Source organism: Sceloporus occidentalis, unplaced genomic scaffold (assembly GCF_023333645.1).
Source record: "Sceloporus occidentalis isolate IW3139 unplaced genomic scaffold, rSceOcc1.0.p SCAF_1, whole genome shotgun sequence".
Lineage (NCBI taxonomy): Eukaryota > Metazoa > Chordata > Lepidosauria > Squamata > Phrynosomatidae > Sceloporus > Sceloporus occidentalis.
This window is the reverse complement of record NW_028316981.1, coordinates 127,037,857-127,062,978: the sequence shown is the minus strand read 5'-3', so window position 1 is coordinate 127,062,978 and position 25,122 is coordinate 127,037,857. Positions and strand designations below refer to the sequence as shown.

The 25,122-nt window shown below is 39.8% G+C and overlaps 1 protein-coding gene across 7 annotated transcripts in view; it reads right to left on the bottom strand.

Moving 5' to 3' along the window:
* Positions 1 to 261: 261 nt before the first annotated feature.
* The window catches only part of LOC149322115 (2-oxoglutarate and iron-dependent oxygenase domain-containing protein 3-like), a 51,215-nt gene continuing 26,354 nt past the window's right edge, over positions 262 to 25,122 (bottom strand). For 4 of the 7 annotated variants that reach the window (XR_016282097.1, XR_016282100.1, XR_016282101.1 and 1 more), the window contains exons 7-10: positions 23,217 to 23,370; positions 15,257 to 15,380; positions 2,786 to 5,921; positions 262 to 2,052 (exon numbers count right to left, since the gene is read on the bottom strand). Coding sequence is in view for 1 of the 7 variants with exons in the window: in XM_089534844.1 (XP_089390970.1) it covers positions 5,785 to 5,921; positions 15,257 to 15,380; positions 23,217 to 23,370 (415 nt within the window). In the remaining 6 variants the exon portion in view is untranslated. The other 3 variants (XR_016282098.1, XR_016282099.1, XM_089534844.1) reach the window with 3 other exon arrangements.

Genomic DNA, 25,122 nt, shown 5'->3' with positions numbered 1-25,122 from the left:
TTTGACATGGTAAAAGCAGCATAGGATTCTTATGCCTAAAAGATAATGTGAATGTGAGGCCTTAAGAAGTTATACAAGCCAACCTGCTCAGTGCTGTGTAGGACTTCAAGGATGTGGCCCAACCTAAGCCCTGCTGTTTCTTTCAGCCAGCTAATGTCCAGGCCCTGGCCACCCATTTAACAACTGTGCTCCCCAACTGGCCTCTTTCCTCAACTTTTAAAATGGACAAAAAGTAATACAAATGTGTGGATAAAAGAAACCTTTAATGATTCATGATAAGTTTGCGCAAACGAAAAAGTCTTAACATCATGTTTGGGATTTTAAACTAATAAAACAACCATCTTGAGATGCGTCTTCAAAGGTTTCTGTGGACTCCATCAGATGCTTCCCAATTGCTTCTCCTGTCTTCATCAACATTGCTAAGGCTCTTTGTTTTAAAAGAATGAGCCTCAAAGACAAATAGAACCCATAAGCAAGGAACAACTACTGAGAACACACCACTACTGAGAACACACTGCACATTTCATTCCTAACTGAATTGTTAATATGCAAGAGTGGTTTAAAGATTTCACAGCCACTTCTGACATGACATTTCTCCCCACATATTTGTAAGATGGAACATGTACACAATCATGTGTGAAAACTGAATGGGTGTCTATGGTGCTTTACAGAGCGCCCAAAAAGGGCGCTCTGCCAGTGCCCGTGTTTGCTGCGTGAGGGAGCCGCAGAGGACAAACCGCACCGTTCCCCCACACAGCAAAAAGAACCCACAAAAAGTGGGTTCTTCTTGCGGCGCAGTTGTGATGCCGCAAGGCGCGAATGGTGCACTTGCGGTGTCAGAACCACACCGCGCCGCCCCGTGCAGACGCTAAGCATCCATCATGTCAAAATGGCGGCGCTCATGTGTATAGAGTGCCGCCATTTTGACGTCCCCAGTACGTACTAGGGGTGAGGCCTGATTGGACGCTGCGTCCTCAGCCAACCCCTAGTACATACTGGGGGCGGAGCAAAGGCCCGTCTGTAATGGGCCTATGTTACTATCTGAGACAGTAATTCAAGTTCACTCTAAGATACATATCAGGGAATTTCTGTTGAGCACCAGTGGAAAAAGATACTAAAAGGAAAAACTGCCAAAGCAGCCAGTTATTAAACCTGAACAACCTTGTTAGCATTCCCATAGTGATGCAAATCTGCCTCAGACATCTGAGCAGCAAATTACCAATGGTTACCAAATTACTGAATGAAATAAAATGTAGTTCTCTTGAGACCTATAACCTAAAAGCTATTGGAAGCAAAAGCATCACTATGCTTCCTTAATGAAACGTGCCATTTGGTAAATGTTTCTCTTTTGTATGTTACTGCAGCTGTATTACAAGATAATTTTGTTGGTTTAATATACTTAATAGTCACTGCTAGCTAAAGCTGGTCAAATTTAGAGGGATGGAGGCTCCCTCAATCCTAGTCATTTTCCTCCCTTCCCAAGAGATGCTTCCCTGAGCAGCTAAACTTTGAATTGATACTTTTAAAAAATATTTATTTTAAGTGGATATATCTATAAAACTCCCAGAACATTCTGCCTAGTGTTATCTTTATTGCAGCTGTGAAATTTGGCTGTTTATAACCAGACAAACCTCTTAGGCATAAAACTCTACCTGCAGAACCCTTGGGATAGCAAAATTTTATTAAAATTTTTGATTTAAGGAAATTCAAACCAAATCATCAAGGCTCCTGCTTTCCCAAGCAGGAGAGAAATAGGGAATTTGCATTCTAATGGTGGCATGATAACTGCTATCAGCTAGCTGCCTCATGGAGCCTATTATTAAAGCAAATCATCATTGACATCGACATGTTCTCCATGCTCACTCAAAAGCTGGGCAGCCATTTCTTGAGCGGTACCTTGGGCTTCACTGGCATGATAATCTGACCTTAGCTGCATACTCTATGATGGCCAATCAGTATTGTTTCTATAGGTATATGAAGTTCTAATTTAACTTAAGAGATGCAGATGACACCATACTTACAGCAGAAATTAGCAAAGACTTGGAACAATTGCTGAAGAAAGTCAAAGAAGAAAATACAAAGACAGGTTTAGAACTGAGCATTAAGAAAACAAAAATAATGGCTACATGTAATTTACATATCTTGTAGACAATGAAAATGTTGAAATAATTCAAGAATTTCCACTGAACAAGATGTTCAGAATGGAGACTGCAATCAAGAAATCCAAAGAAGACTAGAACTTGGAAGGGCAACTATGAAGGAACTAGACAAGATCCTGAAGTCTCAAGCAACATCATTGAGTACTAAAGCCATTGTATTCTCCCTTTCTAAGTATGGTTGTGACAGCTGGACAGTGAAGTAAACTGACAGGAAGAAAATAAACTGATTTGAAGTGTGGTGCTGAAGGAGTTCTACAGATATGCAGATCTCACTGATTCAGTGAGCATATTCCTACTGGGACTAGCAAAAAGATTTAGACACATTCTGTCTCTAAATAACTTTGCATTACACAAACAGAATCAACAGCAGGGTAACTTACAGATTTACATGCAGGGTGCAACATCCACACACTATGGTAGATGCTATTTCATTAGAAAATATTTTATCTTCATTGACTCAGGAAGGAGAAGATTGTACAGGTGGTGGGGAATCTTCTGATCAGCAGCACCAAAGGGTGCTTGAAATAAACATTAAGTAGACAGGTGGCTCCTGGGGAGATGGAAAGCATCACTTTGCTATCAGAGAGAAAAAAACACAAGGGAGAAGTGGGGGGAGAGAGAATCACCTTCTTTTTAGTGCTACCAGAAAGAACTCATTAAGGGGACGATCTTCGCCCTGTAGATCTGGAGAAAGATGGAAGCTGAAGTGACAAGAGAGGAGAGATTTTAAACATGACAGGCACTGTATTAACTTTTCTTCAGAACAGGTTGTCTGCCCCTTCTTTCTTTTTTCATTTGTGAAAGGAGTTGCAAAAGAGCATCCAGCCTGGAACACAATGGACATTTTCCCAAAAATATGTCATATAGAACTATGAGAGATGTTCCTCTTATTTTCTCCCAAATGTAGCTTTCATTTGTACAGAACAGCTCAGAGCTTAGCATACAATCCTATCTGTCAGATTTTTTTAAAATGCAGTTGCATAAAAGATCAAGACAACATGAACTCCCATGTGGGTTTTTTCATGATTTATTTGATACAAATGTCTGACAAACATACTGTATCCTATAGGCATTTTGACAGTTGTGTTGCTTATTTACACCTGGTGTTAGCATGTAATTCAAATAAGGTCTGGGCCAGGGTAGTGCCAAGATTTCAGTCTGTAAAAGCTTCTGGGAAAGTCTCTGGGTCTGCATGCTTGTTTAGGCTTTTGAAAATCCTCCACTGGAACCAGTGGAGGCTTCGTAAAAAACCTAATGGGTAGGTGGGTGGGTGGTTAAGGTCTGTGGGGAGTAGCAAGCTGCAGACTGGAAGGAAAGCTCCCTTATCCTGCACTAGAATATCCAGCACTCATTACTACTGCTTCTGACTGATTTTGTAACTAGGACAAAAACAGCATGATTTATCAAACCCTTGCTGGGCACAGAGTAGTCTCTGCTATGGGCCTTCAACTTGCTTCTCCTTTGAGGACAGCTGGTCTGCTCTCAAACGGAGGATCGAACTATTCTCTGCTAAGGCATGCCACTCAGTACTGCCAGATACACACACATTTTCAAAGAAAGCCAGCAGTTTCTACTTGGCTTACCTATATTTCTCTTTTTCACACAATGCAAAGCAATATACTATCTTCTATCTATATAATTCAGGAAAACCTGAAGCAAAATGGACACATACATGGAATTCTTCATGTCAGGCAGTGGTGAACATCTTTCAACGCAATATAGGCTTGGAGCATCTGATAATGCAGAAAAGTGTGTTAAAGGAGTGCCTGGGCAATGTGGGTTTTGTAATTAAATCCACAAAAGTCATCACTAGTCTGGCAGTAGAGGAGCAGAGTGTTACATTTCTATGCTGGGTGTGAAGTTCTCTTTCCTTGCTTGGTTTTGAGGCTGAGATGAAGAGCTGTGTCCCACTTCTACTATCCTGGCTTGCTTGCATGAGATCTCATGTGCTATGTCTCCTGTGTTCAGGCTAGTGCATAAATACAGTGCTGGTGTACATCACAAATATAACCTTTTACACTCTTGAGACACAGTACTGAATAACCAATTAAAAGAACAAAAGGGTCAGGCTTTGTTCATCTGCAATGTGAGGAGGTTTGTTCCCTCTGCTGAAATGCCATTCACAATGTAAAGATTGAATGTACAGTGGTTAACATTTTATAACATTTTCCCATATAACATGATTAAATAATTGTTTGCATCCAAATCACACCCCACCCCCCCCCCCACCCCCAGCAACAGATTCTGGCAATTTCATTTCCACCCTCAGGAAACATGGCTGCTTATTACTGGAGACCAGAAGATCTTTGAAGTTATTTCAGACTTTGTTTGATAGCTGCATATCCTGTATAGCTGAGGTAAAGAGTTCATTCCAAAAAAGCCTTAACAGGTCCTGAGATCAACTGAATATTTAGAATCTATGGTGCATGAGGTTAAATAAATTGTGTTCCAAAAACAAGAGACACGCTTCCTGAAAGCACACAGGTTAGATATCAACTGGATGAAGCAGGTTATTCAGTAGTTTTATTTTGTCTTAAGTAGTCTCCTACCAATCTATAAAATTATTTCTCAGTTCATGTACAGCTCTGGGTACAGAAAAAATAATCCATTCTAGTAGTCAATGCACATGTTTTGTGTTCAAGAAAAAGCAGATTAATGGATGAATAGCTTATTGGTTTGTTTTTAAAGGAAACTGATGCATGGGTAATGTCAACCAAGTTCTGTAGCACAGCTGCAGAAACTGTTTCAAGGGGCAAGGGGCCATTTTTTCAGCCTGCAAAACTACTTCTGCCTCCATCTTGTTTAATGAGAAACTCATGGATAACTCCAGGAGCACCAGCACGGCTCCCAGCCGTTATGCTGAAAAATGAAACTAGAATTCGATCTCCAGGGACTTCAGAATTAGTTTGTGTTTCATTTTGGTTTTCACCTGCTTTGGTGCAACTTGCAGTTGATGTTGGGGTAAAGAATGTGGTCCTCAGACCTTCAGAATTTGCCCATCCCATTCTATTTTCAGAGAATATAGTTTGAAACATAGCATTCAAATTAGTGTAAAATGTGCCAATGCACATGCCTATAAATTTGCTTAATAGCCCTATTTATATGCTCTATTTATTTTCAAAAACTTACGCATTGTCATGGAAAGGAAGAGAAGTGATGGAGGGCCCAGTTATGGAGGAGACGAGCCCAAAGGTAGGAAGCAACTGAGACCCTCTTTCACAACACATTCCTGAGTATTCATTTGCTCACAAACTGTTTCACAGGGCACTCTACAGACCAAGTGAAGGAAATACTTGGTGGTAGGGAAAGGTTGGTTTCCACCATTAGAAGAATGACAACATACATGGACTATTCTGCAGTTCTGAATTGTGAAGTAACCTTGAAGGATGGGAAAAAGTCAAACTGTTTGAAAAAAAGCAAACTTATTGTTACTGGAGATTTAGAAAGATGGACCTTAAGGCACTGTCTGCAACACTTAGGAGGAAAAGAGTATATGAAAACAGCTCACATTTACATTAAACAAATATTAAAAGAGTCAATGCAGTTGAATTTACATGGGAAGTTAAAATTTTCCTTTTCCCTTCCTCTCACAGGTCTTTTCTTCTTAATCCATCTACTCCACCTGTTATGTTAGAACAGGATCCCCAATGCCATGGTCAGGATTGCAAGTGAAGGAAATGGTGATGGCGTAGCGGGTGCCCCACTGGACCTTTTCTACATGATGGAGGTTCTCAGAGCCAGACGTGAAGAAAGAAACCCGGCCTGCAAGACAAGAACATACAGTCAGGTAAGAAGGGGCAAGATACTACTTTTGTATGGCTATCAATTCCAAGATTCAACTGCTGGATGCCCACCTTTGGAATCTTTTGACTCTAGATTTGAATAGTCTTTGCAAGTATGGTACTTGGCTCGCAAACCCCAAGAGGATGCTACTTAAATTTTATAGATTGCTGTGAGAAAGCCTGATATGGAGATGCACCTCTCCTTGACTCTGACAAGCTTCAACAGAATACCACAGACCTCTTCATGAAGTCCTGTTGAACAACACTGCTATACAAATCACGGCATTCTTGATACAACTTTTCAAGAAAACGATGCTGTCCAAATCATTAAGAGTCAGGAGAGATTTTGGACTGGCTCCCTTTCAGCTCCAAAGAGTGAAACTGCCAACAGCTGCTTTAATATATACAATAGGGTTTCCCTGCTGTAAAAATAGTTAGCCCCCTCCCCCAAATAGACAATATGGAGTTCTTATTGGAGGTTGGATGAAGGAACATGCATTCTGCTTGTTCACTATCCATAACAACCAATTTAGGCCAGTGTATTGTGAGATGCTTGGTGCATAGTTGCTCCATTCAACAGTAGCAGTGAAGAGAATACTGGAATGCATATTGAAAGTAGAAAACAGTAAGGAAACAAACTCCATGTGCTCTGAGATGGTCAATTGTTGAATATTTTTTTAAAAAGCCTAATGTGTTTCAGCCTCAATGAGAAAAGGCCTTCATTAGGGACTAATAACAAACACAAATACACACATATTATAGGTATTAAAAAGACAGGGCAAGTCAGTTAACTATATCCCATAAAATCATATAGGAATACATTATTTATTCATGTTAGAAATATTCATACCCTTCAACAGAAATCCCTGGAGTTAAGAACACTCTCCAAAACACAGGATCACAAAGTATAAAAATAACAGATGCTACAGTATTTTGTTATATATACGTATTCCAGATAGTCCTTGAAAAGGAATAGGCAATTATATGCGTTGGAATCAGTCCCTGATGACCATCTCAGAGTACGTGGAGCTTGTTTCCTTACTGTTTTCTGCTCCATTCGAATGGCCAGAGAAAAGCAGAACAAGCCCCCAGTGGCAAACACAAGCCAATCATGGGACTGATGTACATTGTTAAGTAAAATGTTCTCTTGCCTTTTCCAGGAGGATTTGTGTTGCATATGACTTCTTATATTAGTTTTGCGGAACATACAAGCACTTTTGCAGACTAAAATGTCACCCAACAAGTAAACTGTCTTGGATGCTACTGTCCTGGGTACTAAAGTCTAACATCAATTGTAGATGCCAATTTTTTTTCTCTTGATTGAGAAACGTTTCTACAGGCAGACACATAAACAAAGAAGAAGTGCACTTTTATAGCAGAAGGTTTTCTGCTTTCTTGATTGACATGCACTATGAGAACATTATGTATGTATGCATTTCCCATGAAAATGCATGGCCAACTTCTTAAAGAGGATTTCCATCTGCCTGCTTCAGAAAAATCAGCTGTTTAGTCAGGATGGTGACATGCTATGTCTCTGTACAGCATGTCACCACCATCATAAGTGTAGCTGAATCAAAATGCATAGTCAAGAATTTTTATTATGCCTGCTGTTTTTAGAACACATCAATCATAAAATAGAGAGCTAATGTGTTTGAATTTAGAATGTTGTTGAGTGCTGTTTAGGTGTCACACAATCTGCCACCCATAGCAAATTTGGGGAATGCTCAGAGCTATACAAAGCCATGGTTTATTTGAGGAAAATTCAGACTGTATGAACTGGCCCTTAGCTTATTATTTTTATCAAGAAATCCAGACACTGCCAGCTGGTGGGGAAAGAGGCATACCATGGTGTAGTGAGGCAGAGAGAGAGAGAGAGCTAGAGGGGCTAATGGGGACCAGGTAGAGGAGAGGGTGGAGGCGGAGCAAGGGGGAGAGTCACGGGACGAACCAGGAGGAGCCTCAGGGAGCTTAAGAGGAGAGGGGCAGAACTGCGCGGGAGGAGGAAGGAGACGCGGAAGAAGGGGTCGAGAAGCGGCGGTCAGGACAGGGATAGCAGCAGTGACAAGGAGCCCACACAGAGACGGGGGTCCTGCAGCTCTCCAAAGGAGGTCGGGCGGACGAGGACGAGGGCCCCACGAAGAGGTACAGCTAAGAGACCCTCAGGTGGAAGGAAATTTAGCTTATCCCGACGCGGAGTTGTGGAGGCAGACAGAAAGAGAAAACTTGGAAGGACAGTGGTGGGACTTTAAGGGAGATAGGTGGGAAGCCGGGCCCGTCCCAGGGAAAAGGGAAAAAGCAGAAGTAGAGCCCCTGGAGAAGCACTCAGGCGGCCGGCGGAACAGCCAGGAAGACCAGGAAGAATTGCGGGCTAAGAACGCGAGCCCTGAAGAAGCTTGAAGGAGTAACAAGCGAAGGGCCAGGAAGCTGGATTTGTTTTAGTGTTGGATTGTTGTTGTTGGTTTGAGGGAAGTTCCCATTAAAGTTTCTGTTTCTATTGCAACTGCCGGTGTAAGTTTGTTGCCCACGTGGAGCTGGTTAGTGTTTGGCACACGTGACCTGCCTATCATGCAGCCGGCCCCGCCCACAGATGGTGATAAATGGAACACAAAACTTCTGGGATTCTCTAGATTTTAACAATGGCACGAGGATGTATTCCAATGCATATTGTACCAAATAGCCCACAGATTTTCACTGCTTTTTGCAATGTGCCCAGAATCCAGAACAGCTTCACAGTGTATCAGAAATCTAAGCAAGGAACATATTCTCTCTTCTGTGAAAAGAAAGGGCTGATATGTGTCTTTCTCAAATGGCTTAAGAAATAGGAGGAACGCAGCAAATCTCTGCCTGTGCTCCTTAAAGCAAATATGCCACCCTGATGATATGATACAATTTAGGAGCACAGTAAAATGAAGATTGCTTAATTTAGGAGCTGTTTGGGCACCAAGCCCAGATGACATGGGGGTGGGCTGGTTTTCTCCCTCCTTCCTAAAGCCTTATCCACGTCAGTTTTCAGTTCAGCCGGGCAAAAAGACAGCCCTTCTTTCAAAGCAAAGCTGGGAGAGATCCAAAAATCTTACCTTAGATTAGGGAATAAAGCTAGGATTCCCTACTCAGTGCTACAGAAAGGCAGCAGTATTTGTTTGTTTGTTTGATTTGCAATTAGCTTTGGGAGACTCAGTAAAGGTGGGCCTTTGGGGAAAGGGAGTAGGGCCTAGGTAAACTTGCAGGAGGCTGGATGGTAAGCCTCCGCAGGCTGCACATTGCCGATAGGCTGAAGGTTCTCCATCTCTGATGGTTTGCCACTTCTTAAGTGCTTCAAAATAGCAGATGTCTTCTAATATAATTTGTTGCTTCTGCAGTTGGGAGAAGCAAACTAGTATCATAAGAGTAGCTTAGGCTTGTGAGGGAGTCTAGCTTGCTGATTATAAAAAGGAGGAAGGGATAGGAAAAAGGAAATGTGGCACCTTTAAGATTGGTTTTTATATAAGTATGAACTTTCAAGGATGTAAACTCATTTCTTCAGATGCAGTACGTAGTGATGAGATTAAGGGTGAGAAATTTTTCCACCCCTCCCCTCCTCTTTTTTATGCTGCAAGAGACTTAAATAGTTTACCAAGTGTGAGGACAAGCTCCAGCATTAAAGCATTTCAGCTACAAAGACCAAGTTTGAAAAGGAAGAGAATTAAGTAAATGAGCTAAGCACCTATAGAAGGGGAAGTAAATGCTACCCATTTATTTCAAACAGATCTTCATTTCATTTATAAGTCTTCACCTGAAACCAAATGAAGATCACAGGAAAGACAGCTGAATACAGAAGGGCAGGCCTCTAGAAATGTGCAGTTTGATAACCATTAGATAATGGGAGAGAATCAAGGAGAAACATAATAATTCTTGCAGCCCTTTTCTAGAGGGAGTCAAAACAAAATAAGCTTTCTTTGCTCCCCTCACCACATGGGAATAGGTCTCAAATATGATCCAATTTCTCCTAAATTTTCTTCCGCCGGCACTCTAGAAGTTGTTCTTCCTATTTCAACCTTCTGTGTAGTAATCCTGTTTTACAGGAAAGGGGTATATAAATAAAATTCATCATCAAAATAATTCATTGCGCTCTCCTTGCCAAAGTTTATTTAGCGTGCATGCCATCCTAGCTGCTAGCTACACATAGCTGGGAGTTAATCTAGAGCTTCCTCTTGACTATCCCCTTTCAAAACACTCCCATACACTCTGTCCATTACACTCTGTCTATCAGTTCTACAGTTCTTGTCATCAGCAACATAGGAAAAGGCAGCACAATTTCTGTTGCCAGTGAACTATTCCCCCCATCAGTAAGGCCGGAGAACATTTTTGAGCACTGAAACTAAAGCTTTTGACTTTTAATCTATTTCTTAAATTAATTAATTATGAATATTACAGCTGTATTCTAAAATCCAAATGGGTTTGAGTGTGATCTTTGTGATCAAACTGAGTTATCTATTTCCATCCCACACCCAGGCCTTCTCCATCATTCTGCACTAATGGGAGGAAGAGCTGTACCTAGCACTCTCCTTTCTACACCCATATCCAAGAATTGTTTTTAAAACCCAGTTCAATTTCCAATCAGCTTGTATATCTTCCTTAATAACAAAGCAATATTCCCTAAGTTGAGTAGTAAAATATTGCTCAGGAGTGTGTTACTCTCTCTCTCTCTCTCTCTCTCTCTCTCTCTCTCTCTATATATATATATATATATATATATATATATATCTACATACAATAAAAATTCACATAAAAGAAAAGAAATAGAAAACAGTTGACCAGCAAAGTGAAAGGAAAAAAAAAATACCCAGAAATATATATAAACTATGTAATTAATATAGCATTGCTTCTCTCTCAATAAATTATTTTATACACATCTGATAGCCTGAAAAACCCACAAAACATGATTTGATAATAGTTGGCTTTGAAAACTAATATGGTATAAAATAGCTATGTGGCCACGTTCTAGAAGATTTTCTTCTTGACGTTTCACCAGCATCTGTGGCTGGCATCTTCAGAGAATGCTTTGCCTGGACTTTTTCCAGGCAAAGCATACTCTGAAGATGCCAGCCACAGATGCTGGTGAAATGTCAGGAAGAAAATCTTCTAGAACATGGCCACATAGCCCGAAAAGTAATAGTGCCACTGTACTCTACTTTGGTCAGGCCCCATCTGGAATGTTGTGCCCAGTTCTGGGCACCACAATTCAAAAAGGACATTGAGAAACTGGAGCATGTCCAAAGGAGGGCAACAAAAATGGTGAAGGGTCTGAAAATCATGTCCTATGAGGAACGACTTAGGGAGCTGGGAATGTTTAGCCTGGAGAAGAGAAGGTTAAGAGGTGATATGAAAGCCCTATTTAAATATCTGAAGGGATGTCATATTCTGGAGGGAGCAAGCTTGTTTTCTGCTGCTCCAGAGAACAGGACCCGGAACAATGGATGCAAGCTCCAGGAAAAGAGATTCCACCTCAACATTAGGAGGAACTTCCTGACAGTAAGGACTGTTCAACAGTGGAACACACTCCTTCGGAGTGTAGTGGAGTCTCCATCTTTGGAGGTCTTTAAGCAGAGGCTAGATGGCCATCTGTCGGGTATGCTTTGATTGAGATTTCTTGTATGGCAGGGGATTGGACTGGATGGCCCTTGCGGTCTCTTCCAACTCTACGATTCTGTGATTTTTTGAAAAACTCACAAAAACTATAGATGCCAGCCATGAAAGCCTTCCACTTCAAATTATGTTTTGTTTTTTCAAACAATCTATAAAAGGTTTCCAGTCTTTTTAAAGTATATCTCTACTGATTTTTCCCTAATCAAAACTTCTAAACCACCCTTCTTAGAATATCAAAGCACACTTTATGTCCATTCCTTTTAAATTGACACCTATTTGTTATCTTAATTAGTAATAAAATGCCATCCTAAAAATAAATAAGTAATGTACTGCATATAGGACCCATCCTATATTTGCCACAACCATCTACAATTCATTAAATGCTCTGAGAAATAATTTTTAAACTTTATATATCTTTATATTAACATTACATCATACAAAATATTGCTTAATCCAACACAAAATATAATCCAAAACTCTCTCTACTGCCAAACAATCTCCTTACCTCTGCTCATGTTACAATATTTTTGTAAGAACTAACTTCAATTTTAAGTATCCCCCTAATTACACTTTTGTGTTCTTTTAACTCCACAGCTAATCAGGTTTAATAAAATAAGTACAATAAATATTAATGCATCTGCTAATCACATGATATAGAAAAATAGAAAAAGGTACAAGATCTAGAGGTCTTACAGGTCAAAAATAAGTTTCTCTCTGTAGCTACAAAGAAGCATATCAGCAGAAAAATAACAACAAAAGTAGATGTTATTTCCACCATTGGCTGATAAACAACCATATCACTATTACCCAGGGAACAACTCAGAAAAGGCGCCTTCTTCATCAAAGCATAAGAAATCTACAAACTTGAAAAGGATCACAGACACTGTTTCTGCACCATTTATTACTATGATTTCAGCTACCAGCGTTAAGGGAAAATAATGGGACTGGTATGGAAGCATTATTATCTCATTTTTCCCAAGAGTTTGAAAGGCAAAAGATAATCAAACAGCCTGCTTCTTTTTTAAAAAAAAAAGATCAATAGTTTGTTGGTGCTTCCACATTGCACATATGTTGCAGAAGAAAAGCAGAAGAGCTTGAAAAGGCCATTTTGAAAAAGTGGCATTCAGCTCTTCCTCATTCTGCACTAATTACACCACATTCAACCAGGGTGGGTTTGATTTAAATCAATTTGAGACTCAGACTGCATCCACACTGCAGAATTAATCTGGTTTGACACTGCTTTAACTGCAATGGCTTTATGCTATAGAAGCTAGGAAATACAATTCCCAGAATTCCATAACATTGAGCCATGGCAGTCAAGCCAGATTATTTCTGCAGTGCAGATACAGCCTCAGAGAGTTTAATCATGCGATTCCATCTTCACCCCCCAAAAAGGGCACTCATCCTTGCTATAAGCTTAATACATATTTTTCACAATTCAGTTACCAAAGATTTATTTTTACTGGTAGAATCTTAATATTTACAATCATTTTAAGGTTTCATTTTTAGGATAACAACATTTCAGATTAGTTTTACAGCTATTCATAAAATACTCTCAAAAGTACATCTCTGTATGATGAGCTAGTTTTAATGTAATTATTTTTATTGTATTTTATTGATGTATTTTTGTATGTATTTTATTGATGTGTTTTTGTATGTATTTTATGGGTTGTAATCCTGCCTCGATCCATTTGGGAGAGGCGGGAATGTATGTATGTATAAATAAATAAATATTATTATGTGGGCCTTCCAGATGTAACAGGATATACGAACATAATTGCTTGGAGTGATTAAACTGTTGTGTCATATCTTTCATAGGGTGAAAGCAATCCCCTCAAACTCTATGTTTCCAACCCAGTGAGAATGCCAGTATTCTCCAGGTTGTCCCTACAAAGTGTTAAAATCTTAATATATATGATTGTGTGAATGAAAATATGCACACTAAATAAACAAAATATGGTTGGCCCTCAGTATCTGTGGGAATCCGTTCTGGACCACCACCACCCCACGGATACCTTCTTTCAGCAGGCAAAAACGTTTCTATTCCAACAAATCTAAGGGAATTGACTGCATTTAATTGAATGATGCTATACTGCTTTTCATCTTTTTTTCTTTTCAATACATTTGTTTTAATGGTTTTATTGTAACAGTATAGTTTAATCACATTTTAACAGTAAATTTTTTCTTAGGTCTTAATCATTTATCTGAATTTGTTTTAATTTTTGTAAGCGACTCTGAGTCTCAGTTTTTGAGGAAAGCCAGAAATAAATAAACATCTATACTTTCCTCCAAAAATTGGGGGGGGGGGGGGGGTTAAACATCAGTCCTGAACAAGATGCTCCTGAAATAATTTCCTGGAGACTAGAAGCAATAATTCTGCTCTATGAAAAGGTATCATCTGAGTCCTTTATTCATTTCTAAGCACCAGCTTTCCCTACAAAGAAATTATTCAAAGCCAGAAATGGTTATTGAAAACTATATAGGTATGACCTATATAGAACTCACACTATAAAAGGAACTGGTCTTTGGACTGGGATTCCTTTCAAGAAAAGTTCTCTTTTGTCTGTGCTCAGCAGATAAGAATACATACTAAGCAGTATGCAATGACAAATCCACATATACAGTAGATACAATTAAAATATATAGCTGTGTTAGTTTGAAAAATCAGTATGCAAAGAGATCTTGTAGCACCTTAGAGACTAACTGAAAAAGAGAAGTTGGTAGCATGAGCTTTCATAGACTTGAGTCTACTTCATCAGATGCATGGGGATATATGGATAGTTTAGATAACTGAGGTCAAGAGAGAACAGCTTTCACCGTACTCATTTAAATGATCTGTTCTTCCTTAGTGCCATATAACTAGGATAGTTCAATGGAGTATTGAAGGCCATCAACCTATGGAAACCCACCGTGTGTTGGCTGGATCATTTCAAAACATACAGGCAACTAACAACTAACCTGAGAGCTGCCTCCTTGACAAAGTGGCACAGATTTAATTGTTTGTACACTAAGTGTACAATACCACACATAGTATATAATACTCTTTGACATACTTCCTCAAGATATTTCCTGTGGCATCTTATGCTGTTTCCTTTTGTCCCTTACCCACAAGAATGACATTTTAGAAAACGGAAGAGTCTGCATGCACTTGTAAAGAGCAATAAAAAGCCTGTCTCTATTTAAAGCAGAGAGCGAGAGCTCACAGACCTCTACCAGTATCTCAGTGGTGAATATTGAGAACAGGGGAGAGGAGAAATAAAATACTAGACAGATGCTCAACAGCAGAAACAACCAGCTGTATAGAATTCAGAGGCATAGCCATGCTAGTCTGGAATATCAGTATGCAAAGGGATCTTGTAGCATCTTTGAGCTCAAGGCCACATCTTTCCTCTTGCCCTTGTCCCTTAACAACCAAAGTTAAAACGGAACTTGTCACCTCATCACTATACCCAGACATTTTGCATTTTTATGGCTATTCATACAGTCTGATTATAAAGGTCCTTCCTGAGCACCAGTTCACATCATGCATGTGAGGAAGTAGACCAAGTCTACAAAAGCTTATGCTATATGTTCTTTCACTTAGTCAGTATCAAAGATGCTACAAGATCCCTTTAGAACCAGATGTATAGTTTATCTTCAGCATAAATATTAAAGAATCACTATAGGATACTGAGACCTGCACAACTTTACCTGCTCGAGGTTCTACAGTCCTATTTGCACCTTCATCCATAAAGACAAACCGCCCACCACCAAAGTCTTCTGTGTAATCGGACAGATAAAGCAGTGACGTATAGTCAAAGGAACCATAGGTCACCTAGGAAGAAAACAGAAAGATCTCCTAAATTCAATAGACACTTTATTTCAGAAACATGAGAATTGGGTTTTTGTTTTTTGGGGTTTTTTGTTTGTTTGTTTAAATGCTTCCTTAAAGAAGAGAATATTACACTGGTTTGCAACAACACTGAAGAGGTATAGGTTTTTTTTGAGAACCAAACTTGTCCAACTTTGTTGAATCACATCTTGAGGAAAAGATACCAAGAACTGGTCTGACAAATAGATTAAGTATTTAAAAGTGAAGTGTGTGTAAACATTCACATACACTCCTGCATACAGAATATGAATACAGGTAGAGGTGGTCTTCAAATTTTTATCTGGCCAAACATTTTAAACTTTGTGGGATTTGTCATCTTAAATTTAACTGTTAGTCCCCAAAATAAAATAGAGACATGGAATCAATGGAACTTGCATACGTGTTGACTTCCCATTAATGTAATGGGTCTGTTGGAAATAACTATTGGATTAAGGCATTGGGTCTACAAAATATTTGAGATACATTCAGAAGTGTTTCTGAAGACCCAACATCCAATGACAATCATATTATCAACATCCAATGACAAAAATATTTTGGAACAATCATATTTTCAACCCCATTTACAATTGCCTTGATTTAGCTTCTGTTAAGAATGACAGTATAGCGGCCTGCAACTGGTAGTCCTTTCACAAACTCCAGCTCCTTAAGAACTGCCATTTGGCTCCCAGCTTCAGGAAGATGTGTGGACAGATACTCAAGCAAGCAAGACAATGAAAGCGTCTAAAAGGAGGGAAGAAGCACACTTGTCTTCTATGTGTTTACCTTACAACTGAAAATATTTATTCTTGGTATGGGGAAGAAGGATTAACATTCTTCTGGACTAGTCTCTGCTTGGGGGAAAACTGTTAATTAATTCATTGAATTGCAAATTCATTAGATTCCCCCCCCCCCAATGTATCTGAAATCTATAGATTACTTATTAGCACTGAAATTATTCCTATACTTTAACCAATTAATTCTTTCAGATGGATAGAATTCATTAGAGAATGGAGTGAATACAATAAGTCAAGAGGGCTCACGAGAAGAAGTATTAGGACTAGAAGCAATATATCATTTAGCTCAGTACTGGCTTGCTATTCTATTTTCCTGCATGTCTCATGGATTGGAGGAGAGAGAAAATAGTGACAGAATGGAATGATGGTGTGTATATAATGTATACATTGCAGGAAGCCCTGAGGCAGTAATGTATCCCCCTTTCTGTGCCTCTTTGATTCTCATCCTCTAATTTTTATTAATTTTATTCTCTGGCTTTATATATTAATTGGGGTGAGCTGCTATTAACCCTTTTATACTTTTTTTATTTCCATTTTATTGCTCACCAAGCGCTGAACATGTGGATGATGAAGAAAAAAAACTTTTTTCCTCACATTTCCTTCTCCCTCCTTCTCCCCTTGCCATTCTGCTCCTCATTGACCCCCTGCCTCAGCGCATTACATGCTTTGAGGTTTGTTTTAAGCTCATTTTTCTTAGATGATGGGAGAGAAAGTGTAAGAGCTTGACTGCAGGACACCAGCAAAGCAAGGCAGCCAGAGTTAATGTTTTGAGTTGCTTCAAGAGTCATTTACTCATCAATCCCTGGACTCCTTTGATTCACTGCTGCAAATCCTTCACCTGGGTCATGAGAAACAGACAACAAAATGGAACAACTGCAAATATCACTTTATTTCATTAGTCCTATAGTGACAGTTTAAGAGATCTTCAAAAACAAATATTAAGGGAGAATTTAGAATCATAGACATGTTAGTCTGGAAGATCAGAATGCAAAGAGATCTTGTATCACCTTTGAGACTAACAGCCCTAACAGTCCGGCCTCAAAGACTGGCATCGGGGCGGAGTGGGGGCCTGGTGTCCATACGACGCACACCCATGCTGGTGGGACACCACATGCCCCACCACACGGCAGGCAGCATCACTGCGTTCCTCTGGCACTGCATCTACATGACGCAGCACCAAAGGGGTGCCAAAAAGCTGAGGCACCGGCAGCTATGGGGGCACTTTCTGCATTTCATGGCTCCTTTTTGCGCCATAGAAAGGCCAGATCGAGATTGTGGCATGTAGTTGCCACGCCCCCGATCTGGCAAAGACAGAGGCGGCTGCAGGCCGCCTCTTAGGGGCTGTCTGTTTAGCCCCTAACTGAAAGAAAGAAGTTGTAGCATAAGCTTTCATAGGCCACATCTGCACTGCAGAAATAATTCAGCTTGACAACACTTTTAAATATCATGGCTGCATCCAATGGAATTCTGGAATTTATAGTTTGTTGTGGCATCAGATGGAGCAGGCTAAACTCACAAAATTACAAATCACAAAATTCTGTAGCATTGAGCCAAGGCAGTTAAAGCTGTGTAAACTGCTTTATTTCTTTAGTGCAGATAGAGCCATAGACTTGGTCTATTTCCACAGTATTAAGGAAATACGGATAGCAAGAACAGTGAGCTTGTTAGAGACATGCTTTTATATCGAACTTGCTACTCTTGATTCTCTGACTGATCTTTGTAGCATTCTCTAGTTGAAATAAACATGCCATTCTTTATTAGCATTTAACAAATAAGATGTTTGAAAGATGAATGAAATCTGTATATGTTTGATCAATTAGTAATATCTTGCATTTCTCCCAGTATTGGACTGCTGGGGATGGGGGGTGGGGAGAGAAGGGGATAGAGAGATGTAGATCAGTGACAAAAACTGAACTGAACAGGTTATTAAGATAAGATCAACCTAGCACTTTCCAGACATCTTGGATGTCCCACATCCCCAGAACATTTTTATAAAGGGCTTTGTAGTCCACCTGGGGAAAAGTGCCAGATTGTGGAGAATGCAACTTTAGAAGTTCAAAGAGCACTTTTGAAGGAGCCAGTTACCAGAACTACTCCAAATGACCACCATTCTCTGTAATGCTTTTGAAAACAAATGTTTTAATTAATGAATCAAAGTTGATTCAACGAAGAACACAATTCAAGATTTAATAGAGAAAACAAAACAATGAATTCCAGTAAGTATAAATAATGAATTAATATTAATGTTAATACTAACAAATTAATTTTCAAACTTAATGTTCTAAGCTCTGGGATCATCTCAACTTCTCATGATATTCAAAAGCCTGATGTGTCTCACATGAAGTACAAAGAGTGGCAGTCGTGTGAGAAAAAAAGAATATGTACAGAAGAATAAAGAATTTCTGGAAGGAAGGAGTGGAAAGTAGTATGACAATGTAACCAACTAAGAAAGAAAATATTGATTCCATTTTACCCAATACAATCAGTTCCTAGGTCATTACATATAATCGCCAGACATACGAAACCATTCTCAGATAAGAGCTCCTTCATAGCTGGAAGAATATTTAAAGAGTATTAGACAGACAATTGAATCCTACTCTCTATTACAAGAAGGGAGGAGGGACATAGGTGAACTATCAAATCAAATGCTACTGCTCATAAATACAAATGTCAAAATTAATTAAAATTATTCACTAGTACTTCAGGACTAGTGCAATTACAGAGCGATTCGTGGTTTCATTGCTTCTTAAATTGTTCCTTAAGCTTGAGGTCAATAATGTTAAAGATTGTCCTGACTGCCCAGAATCTGACATGGCTGTTCTTTTAATTTTCTCTATTGTGGATAAAACAGCAGCCTCCATTGTCATGTCCCTTCTGTATCCCTCAGCTACACAGAGTTGCCTGACAAAAAGTGTTTTGCTTCTTCTTTGCCCACTTCCCACTTTATTAAAGTAGCCTGGGCATTAATTATCTTCTTTCTTGACTGTCACCTGCCAACATTAACCTCTTACACACTGGCTGAGGATTCAGTGGTGGTTCATTAATATCATAGAAGAAACAGCATAAAACCTGGTAGAATGCTTTCTTCAAGTTCTCTCTCTCAAGTCACCGCCACACAGAATGCCAATGAGAGGACCCTGATATAAGTTAAGCTGTTCTCAACTTTTACTCACTGTAGGCTTTTAGAGCTGGGGAGAGAAACATGTGGCCCTCCAGATACTGTTGGAATTCAGCTTCCAGAATTCCTCACCATAGGCTATGCTGACTAAGGCTGGTGGGATTTGCAGTGCAAGATTATCTGGAGGGCTTTATGATTTCCATCCCTGGCTTAGACAGACCACCATTGCTGGTTTAGAGTTTTGTTTCTTGATTTATTGTACCTACACCCTTTGTGTCCACTTTCCTATCACTCTTTAACTTAAGGAATTATTTTAACTGGACTGTTGGGTTGGATTTGATTTCCTAATTGCACCTTCAAGGACAATGTTTCATCTCTACATTGCTTAAACCATTTGGATCATGCTTTACCAAGTAACTTGCAAAGGGAAGGCAAAGGAGGTGGCAGAGGTAGTGGTTTGGAGGCTACCTAGATATGGAAGGCTGAACAGCAGGAGGAGGTTTCCATGCACCTGGCTGAGCTAATGTAAGAAGAGTTGAAAAAAGAAGAGGTTGAAAGGTGCGTGACTCATGCCCAAACTCACATCCATACAGGGTTAGCACTGTGAAGGGGAATGATGATAAGCAGATGGAAGATAATCAGCACACATAGATCTAAAACATGGAGTATTTAATACCTCTTCCCTCTCCACTCTGCAAATATTTGAATAATTTTTAACCTACAGTTTACAAATATTATGCCATAATTCCTCTCATTTCCAAGAATTATTTTTGCATGTTTATCCTTTCATTTTATCTTTGCAGCACATCTGAATATGTGGCTGGATTTGACAAATATTTTTTCCACTTCAGGAACAGTTGCTAGCTGCAAATAGAATGGCCAAATCATATTCATGGTTACTGTTAAAGCAACCTTGAAATAATCCTAGGCGATAAAATCCATTCATTGTGGCATTCTTTTCAAATCCTCTGCAATATTTTTCTCTGTAGGACACAGCTGACAACCTCTCCTTTATACTTGTATAATGTGCTGCTACTTTTCAATATATCAGAGCTCTTTAAATATATTACTAAGCAAACAACATAGCATTTCTCTTAAAAATTGATTTTTGTTCCTGTATAGGTCAGTTTCATATTTCAGATGCTAAATGACCTTTTGAACACAACTGTTACAATGTAAGCTGTTTTAAGAATTTGCTAGCAGTTCACTAATAAAATAAACAGGAACCTAGAGCTCACTGTAGTTTAAAAGTCTAGAATTCTTTATTAAGAAAATTCTAGTTTAAGCATTGGACTAGGATTCTGGAGACCAGGGTTCGAATCCTGGCTCAGCCATGTAAACCCACTTGGGCAAGTGACACCCTCTGAACCTCAGAGAATGACAATGGTAAACCCCATCTGAAGAAACTTGCCAAGAAAACCCCATGCATGATAGGTTCACCTGAGGGTCACTTCAGGTTCAAAATGACTTGAAGGCACACAACAACAAAGTCAAACAAGTAATGCAAATGTGTTTCTGTCATTTAGCTTTGGATCTAAAGACACCTTTTAAGAGAATCGCTGAGCCAGATCAAAAAATTTGATATCCACATGGGTGCAGAACGGCCCTAATCAACAGCCCTGAACCATTGTCCATCTACCTGCAAAATAACAAATTAAGGAAGAAAGTAAGATGAAATAAACCAGTCACATGGAAGCCAAAAGAAGAAAAATCCTAGCCACTTAAAACAATCTTTACTTCCTCTTGCACACAGTACTGTTTGCCTTCCCTAACAGATGGCATAGTGAAAGGCTTGAGTACTGGATTTGGAGATAGGAAGACTCAAGTCAAGTCCCCTATAGTCTCACTAAATGGGCAAGTCATTCTCTCTCAACCTAACCTGTAAGGAAGTTGCTTGCTCTGTTGGGAAATAGCTGTATTAATAAACAATTGTGTTGCTAACCTAGTCCAAATTTTCCCGGAAAAGTAGAAAAAAATATTCAGCAAAAGAAAGCAGGCATTAAGGACCAATCACATCTGAAAAGTTAACTTGAAGGTTTTAAGAGAGAAATTACACAAATAGACATCTGCTTTTGAGACTGCTCTGCCATGTTATCTTCTGGCACAAAAGACAGCTTGTTAAAAAACAAGAAAAGAAGTGAGTGAGGCCATTTCTGTCTAAAGATCAAAGAGATGGTCTAAGGGTCACTCTATATATTCCATCATTAAAGTAGCACAAAATAAATGCTGCTATTACAGCCTCTAAAAGTCCACTACCCATCACAGCTATTATATGCAAGATAAAAACCAAGCATTTGTACAAATAACTTTTCAGCACAGTGTCAATGTTTTGTTTTCAGAGGGAAATCTACTTGCATGGAATTGCAAAATCAGTTAATGTTTCTAAGCACATTTTATAAATGAAGTCTGTAAGAACAGTTATTATTGAAGTAAGGAATGACATTCTGGAAATACTACATCAGGGCAATGTTTATTCAAGCAGTGTTATGGCTTTCTTATATAATTATTCAGTAGCTTGGTTACTGGTCTACTGCCTTTCTGTTTCTACTTTGGTGCTTTCAATTAACTTTACAAAAAACTTACAAGCCAGAGCTTGGAAATGTTTCCCTTTTTTAGAAGACAACTTCCAGTCTGGCCATACTGGTTGGAGACAGGGGTAGAGGTTATCCAGTAGTTGAACTAAAAAACCCAACATTTTCAAGTTCGGCCTACAGCCACAGACTATCAGCATATTAAACATGCCTACGTGACCTGCAGTAACTAACCGCTGTGCAAAAATAAAAAGTGACGCAAGCCTGCTAAAAGATATTCATATAAACTGTTCTTCCAATTCATGTATAGGGAAAAGCAGAACCTCCTTATTAGTTGACAGAGTATTTACAACTGGTGAAAATGACAAGATATATCAATCTGAGCCCAGGCACGCACATGTGGACTTGAGTTTACATCTGTGCCAGAAGCATTAAATTTCCACATTATTAACTGGAAAATTAAAAATAGCAGCAATTTCAAGTGTGATCCTGTACACTCAGGAGGCACTCTCACAACCTAATACTTCCTAGAGAAAGTATGGCCCCATACAGACAGGCCAAAATAAAGCTGCTTTGGGTCACTTTGGAGGTATGCTGTTTCAATGATGCATGCTTACTAAAAGTCCAGAAGCTGCGCCAAAGCTATGCTCTAGTCCTTAGGACTGGATTGTGGCTTTGGCACAGCTTCCGGACTCTTAGTACGCATGCATAATTGAAACAGCATACCTCCAATGTGACCCGAAGCAGCTTTATTTTGGCCTGTCTGTATGGGGCCTATATCTCTTTCGTTTCCTTTCTCTGTATGGAGATAGCAAGGACTCAGCCTCCCACAATGAGTTAGTGCTTCCTTGCCATGGAAGTGAAACAGCTAGCCCTTGGTCAATGCACCCAAGAGCTGAAAAATACCCACTGAGACAGATCCATTCCTCTTTTCCTTTCCCAACAAAAGTAAGGAAGGGGTATAGCAATCTGCCCTCCAGGCTGTAGCACTGATTGCAAGAATGTTTTTGTTGGTGATGCTTGGATTGTGAAGGTTGGGGGCAGGTTGTCTTCACAGTGCTTCTCTCATGTAGCATCCTACCCAAGAGGGGAAAACATGAGTTGCATAAAGTCATGTGGAGATGGTAGGGCCAGGTAAGGTATAATATATACACATACTCAAGGCCCATTAAACTCGGTAGGAGTTACTTCCCGGTAATTTTAATTAACACCAAAGTGATAATCACTAGAACTTGGCATAGTCATGCAATAACCACAGCGTAGGCCTTTGATTATGCTAGACCAAAGACAACAATTAAAGGCAAGATATTAAAATGGGGGTGGAGGGGGAATTATTTTCTTTCCGCATCCCAATTACCTTGTCAATATGTGGGTGCCAATATTCATCATGAGTAGTCTTGGCTTCCGAGCTGTTTATTCTTGAGAAGAAGGTTGGCTTTGTCAAATACATGGAAGAGGAGCTGATACCAAAAGCAAGGGCTATTTTTTGTTGAATTCTCTGCCTCACATCACTGCAAAGGATAAGACAACTTAATGTTAAGACACTTTAATGAAATATAAGTACCATGATACAAATTTAAGTAAGCTGCCTCTCCTGTTGCAATGAATACATCTTAACAGAGCATGCAAATTACTTTATATTAAGGAGTCAGCCTGTGTGCATAATGCAATCCAGTAATATTAATGAATCACAGATAAGGGCACCTGGTCAGGTAAGATCTGAATCAGAAATATCCATGGGCATTTTCACACTATACAGTTTATTTATTTATTTATTTATTTAATAATAATAATAATAATAATAATAATAATAATAATAAACTGTTTATTTATAGCCCGCTTTTCCTTAATAGATTAAAGCGGGTTACACAGAAGTACAGCGATGTACGATTTTACAAACAGTATCATATAAAAACCCGAACAATACAATAATACAATTAAAAACAAGATAAAAAGTTACAGATAAAAATCACAACAATAGCTAGCCTAAAGTGCAGGTTCAACGGTACAGCGGGGAGAGAGCAGGTATTACATTGTCTGGGGGAAAGCCTGTTGGAAGAGGAAGGTTTTTAACCTCTTCCTAAATAAGTCAAGGGAGGTAACCGAGCAGAGCTCACCGGGAAGAGAGTTCCAAAGCTGCGGGGCTGAGCTGGAAAATGCCCTCTGTGCAGTCACAGAATATTTCGTATCTGGAACCCTCAACAGTTGCTTCCCGGTTGACCTGAGAGCGCGGGGTGGATTATATGGGGAGAGGCGGTCCTCCAAGTACCCTGGGCCAAAGCCATTTAGGGCTTTATAGGTAATAACCAACACCTCGTATTGCGCCCAGAAGCGAATGGGCAGCCAATGTAGATCTTGTAGAACAGGTGTTATATGACTGGTCCTGGGGCATCCAGTGACCAGTCTGGCTGCCATGTTCTGCACTAATTGAAGCTTCCGGGTTTGGTACAAGGGTTGCCCCATGTAGAGCGTGTTACAGAAATCCAACCGAGAGATCACCAGAGCATGTACCACCGTTTCAAGGTCCCCCCAGTCCAGGTAGGGTCGCAGCTGGCGTATCAGCCGAAGCTGATAACAAGTGCTCCTGACTGTCGCATTCACCTGAGATGTCAGGTGAAGCGACGAGTCCAGAAGCACCCCCAGACTGTGAACAGAGTCCTTCAGGGGGAGCGTGACCCCATTCAGGACAGGTGGACAAATTTCCTTCCCTGGGCCAGGAGAACCTATCACGAGTACTTCCGTTTTCTCTGGATTCAAACTGAGTCTGTTTTCCCTCATCCAGCCCATTACTGACTCCAGACAGGCATCTAGAGGAGAGATGCCATCCCTGGTCACTGCATCAGTCGGAGACACAGAGAAACATATTTGGGTGTCATCAGAGTACTGATAACACCGCGCCCCGTGTCTCCGGATGATCTCTCCCAGCCGTTTCATGTAAATGTTAAATAGCATGAAATTTATTTGTATCCCGCTCTTCTCCTAGGACTGGGATTCAAAGCGGCTTCACAGCATTAAAAAAAAACAGTACAATTAAAACATTTTAAAAATTTACATTAAAAAGAATTTTTAAACTGGTCCAACATCCCACCCTGTCCTTATAGCAATTCTTTAAACACCTGTGTGAACAGGTAGGTCTTCACCTGCCAGTGGAAGGCCATCAAGGAGGAAGCCGTTCTAACCTCCCTGGGCAGGGAGTTCCAGAGTCTAGGGGCAGCCACCGAGAAGGCTCTCTCGCGCGTCCCCACCAACCATGTTTGTGATGG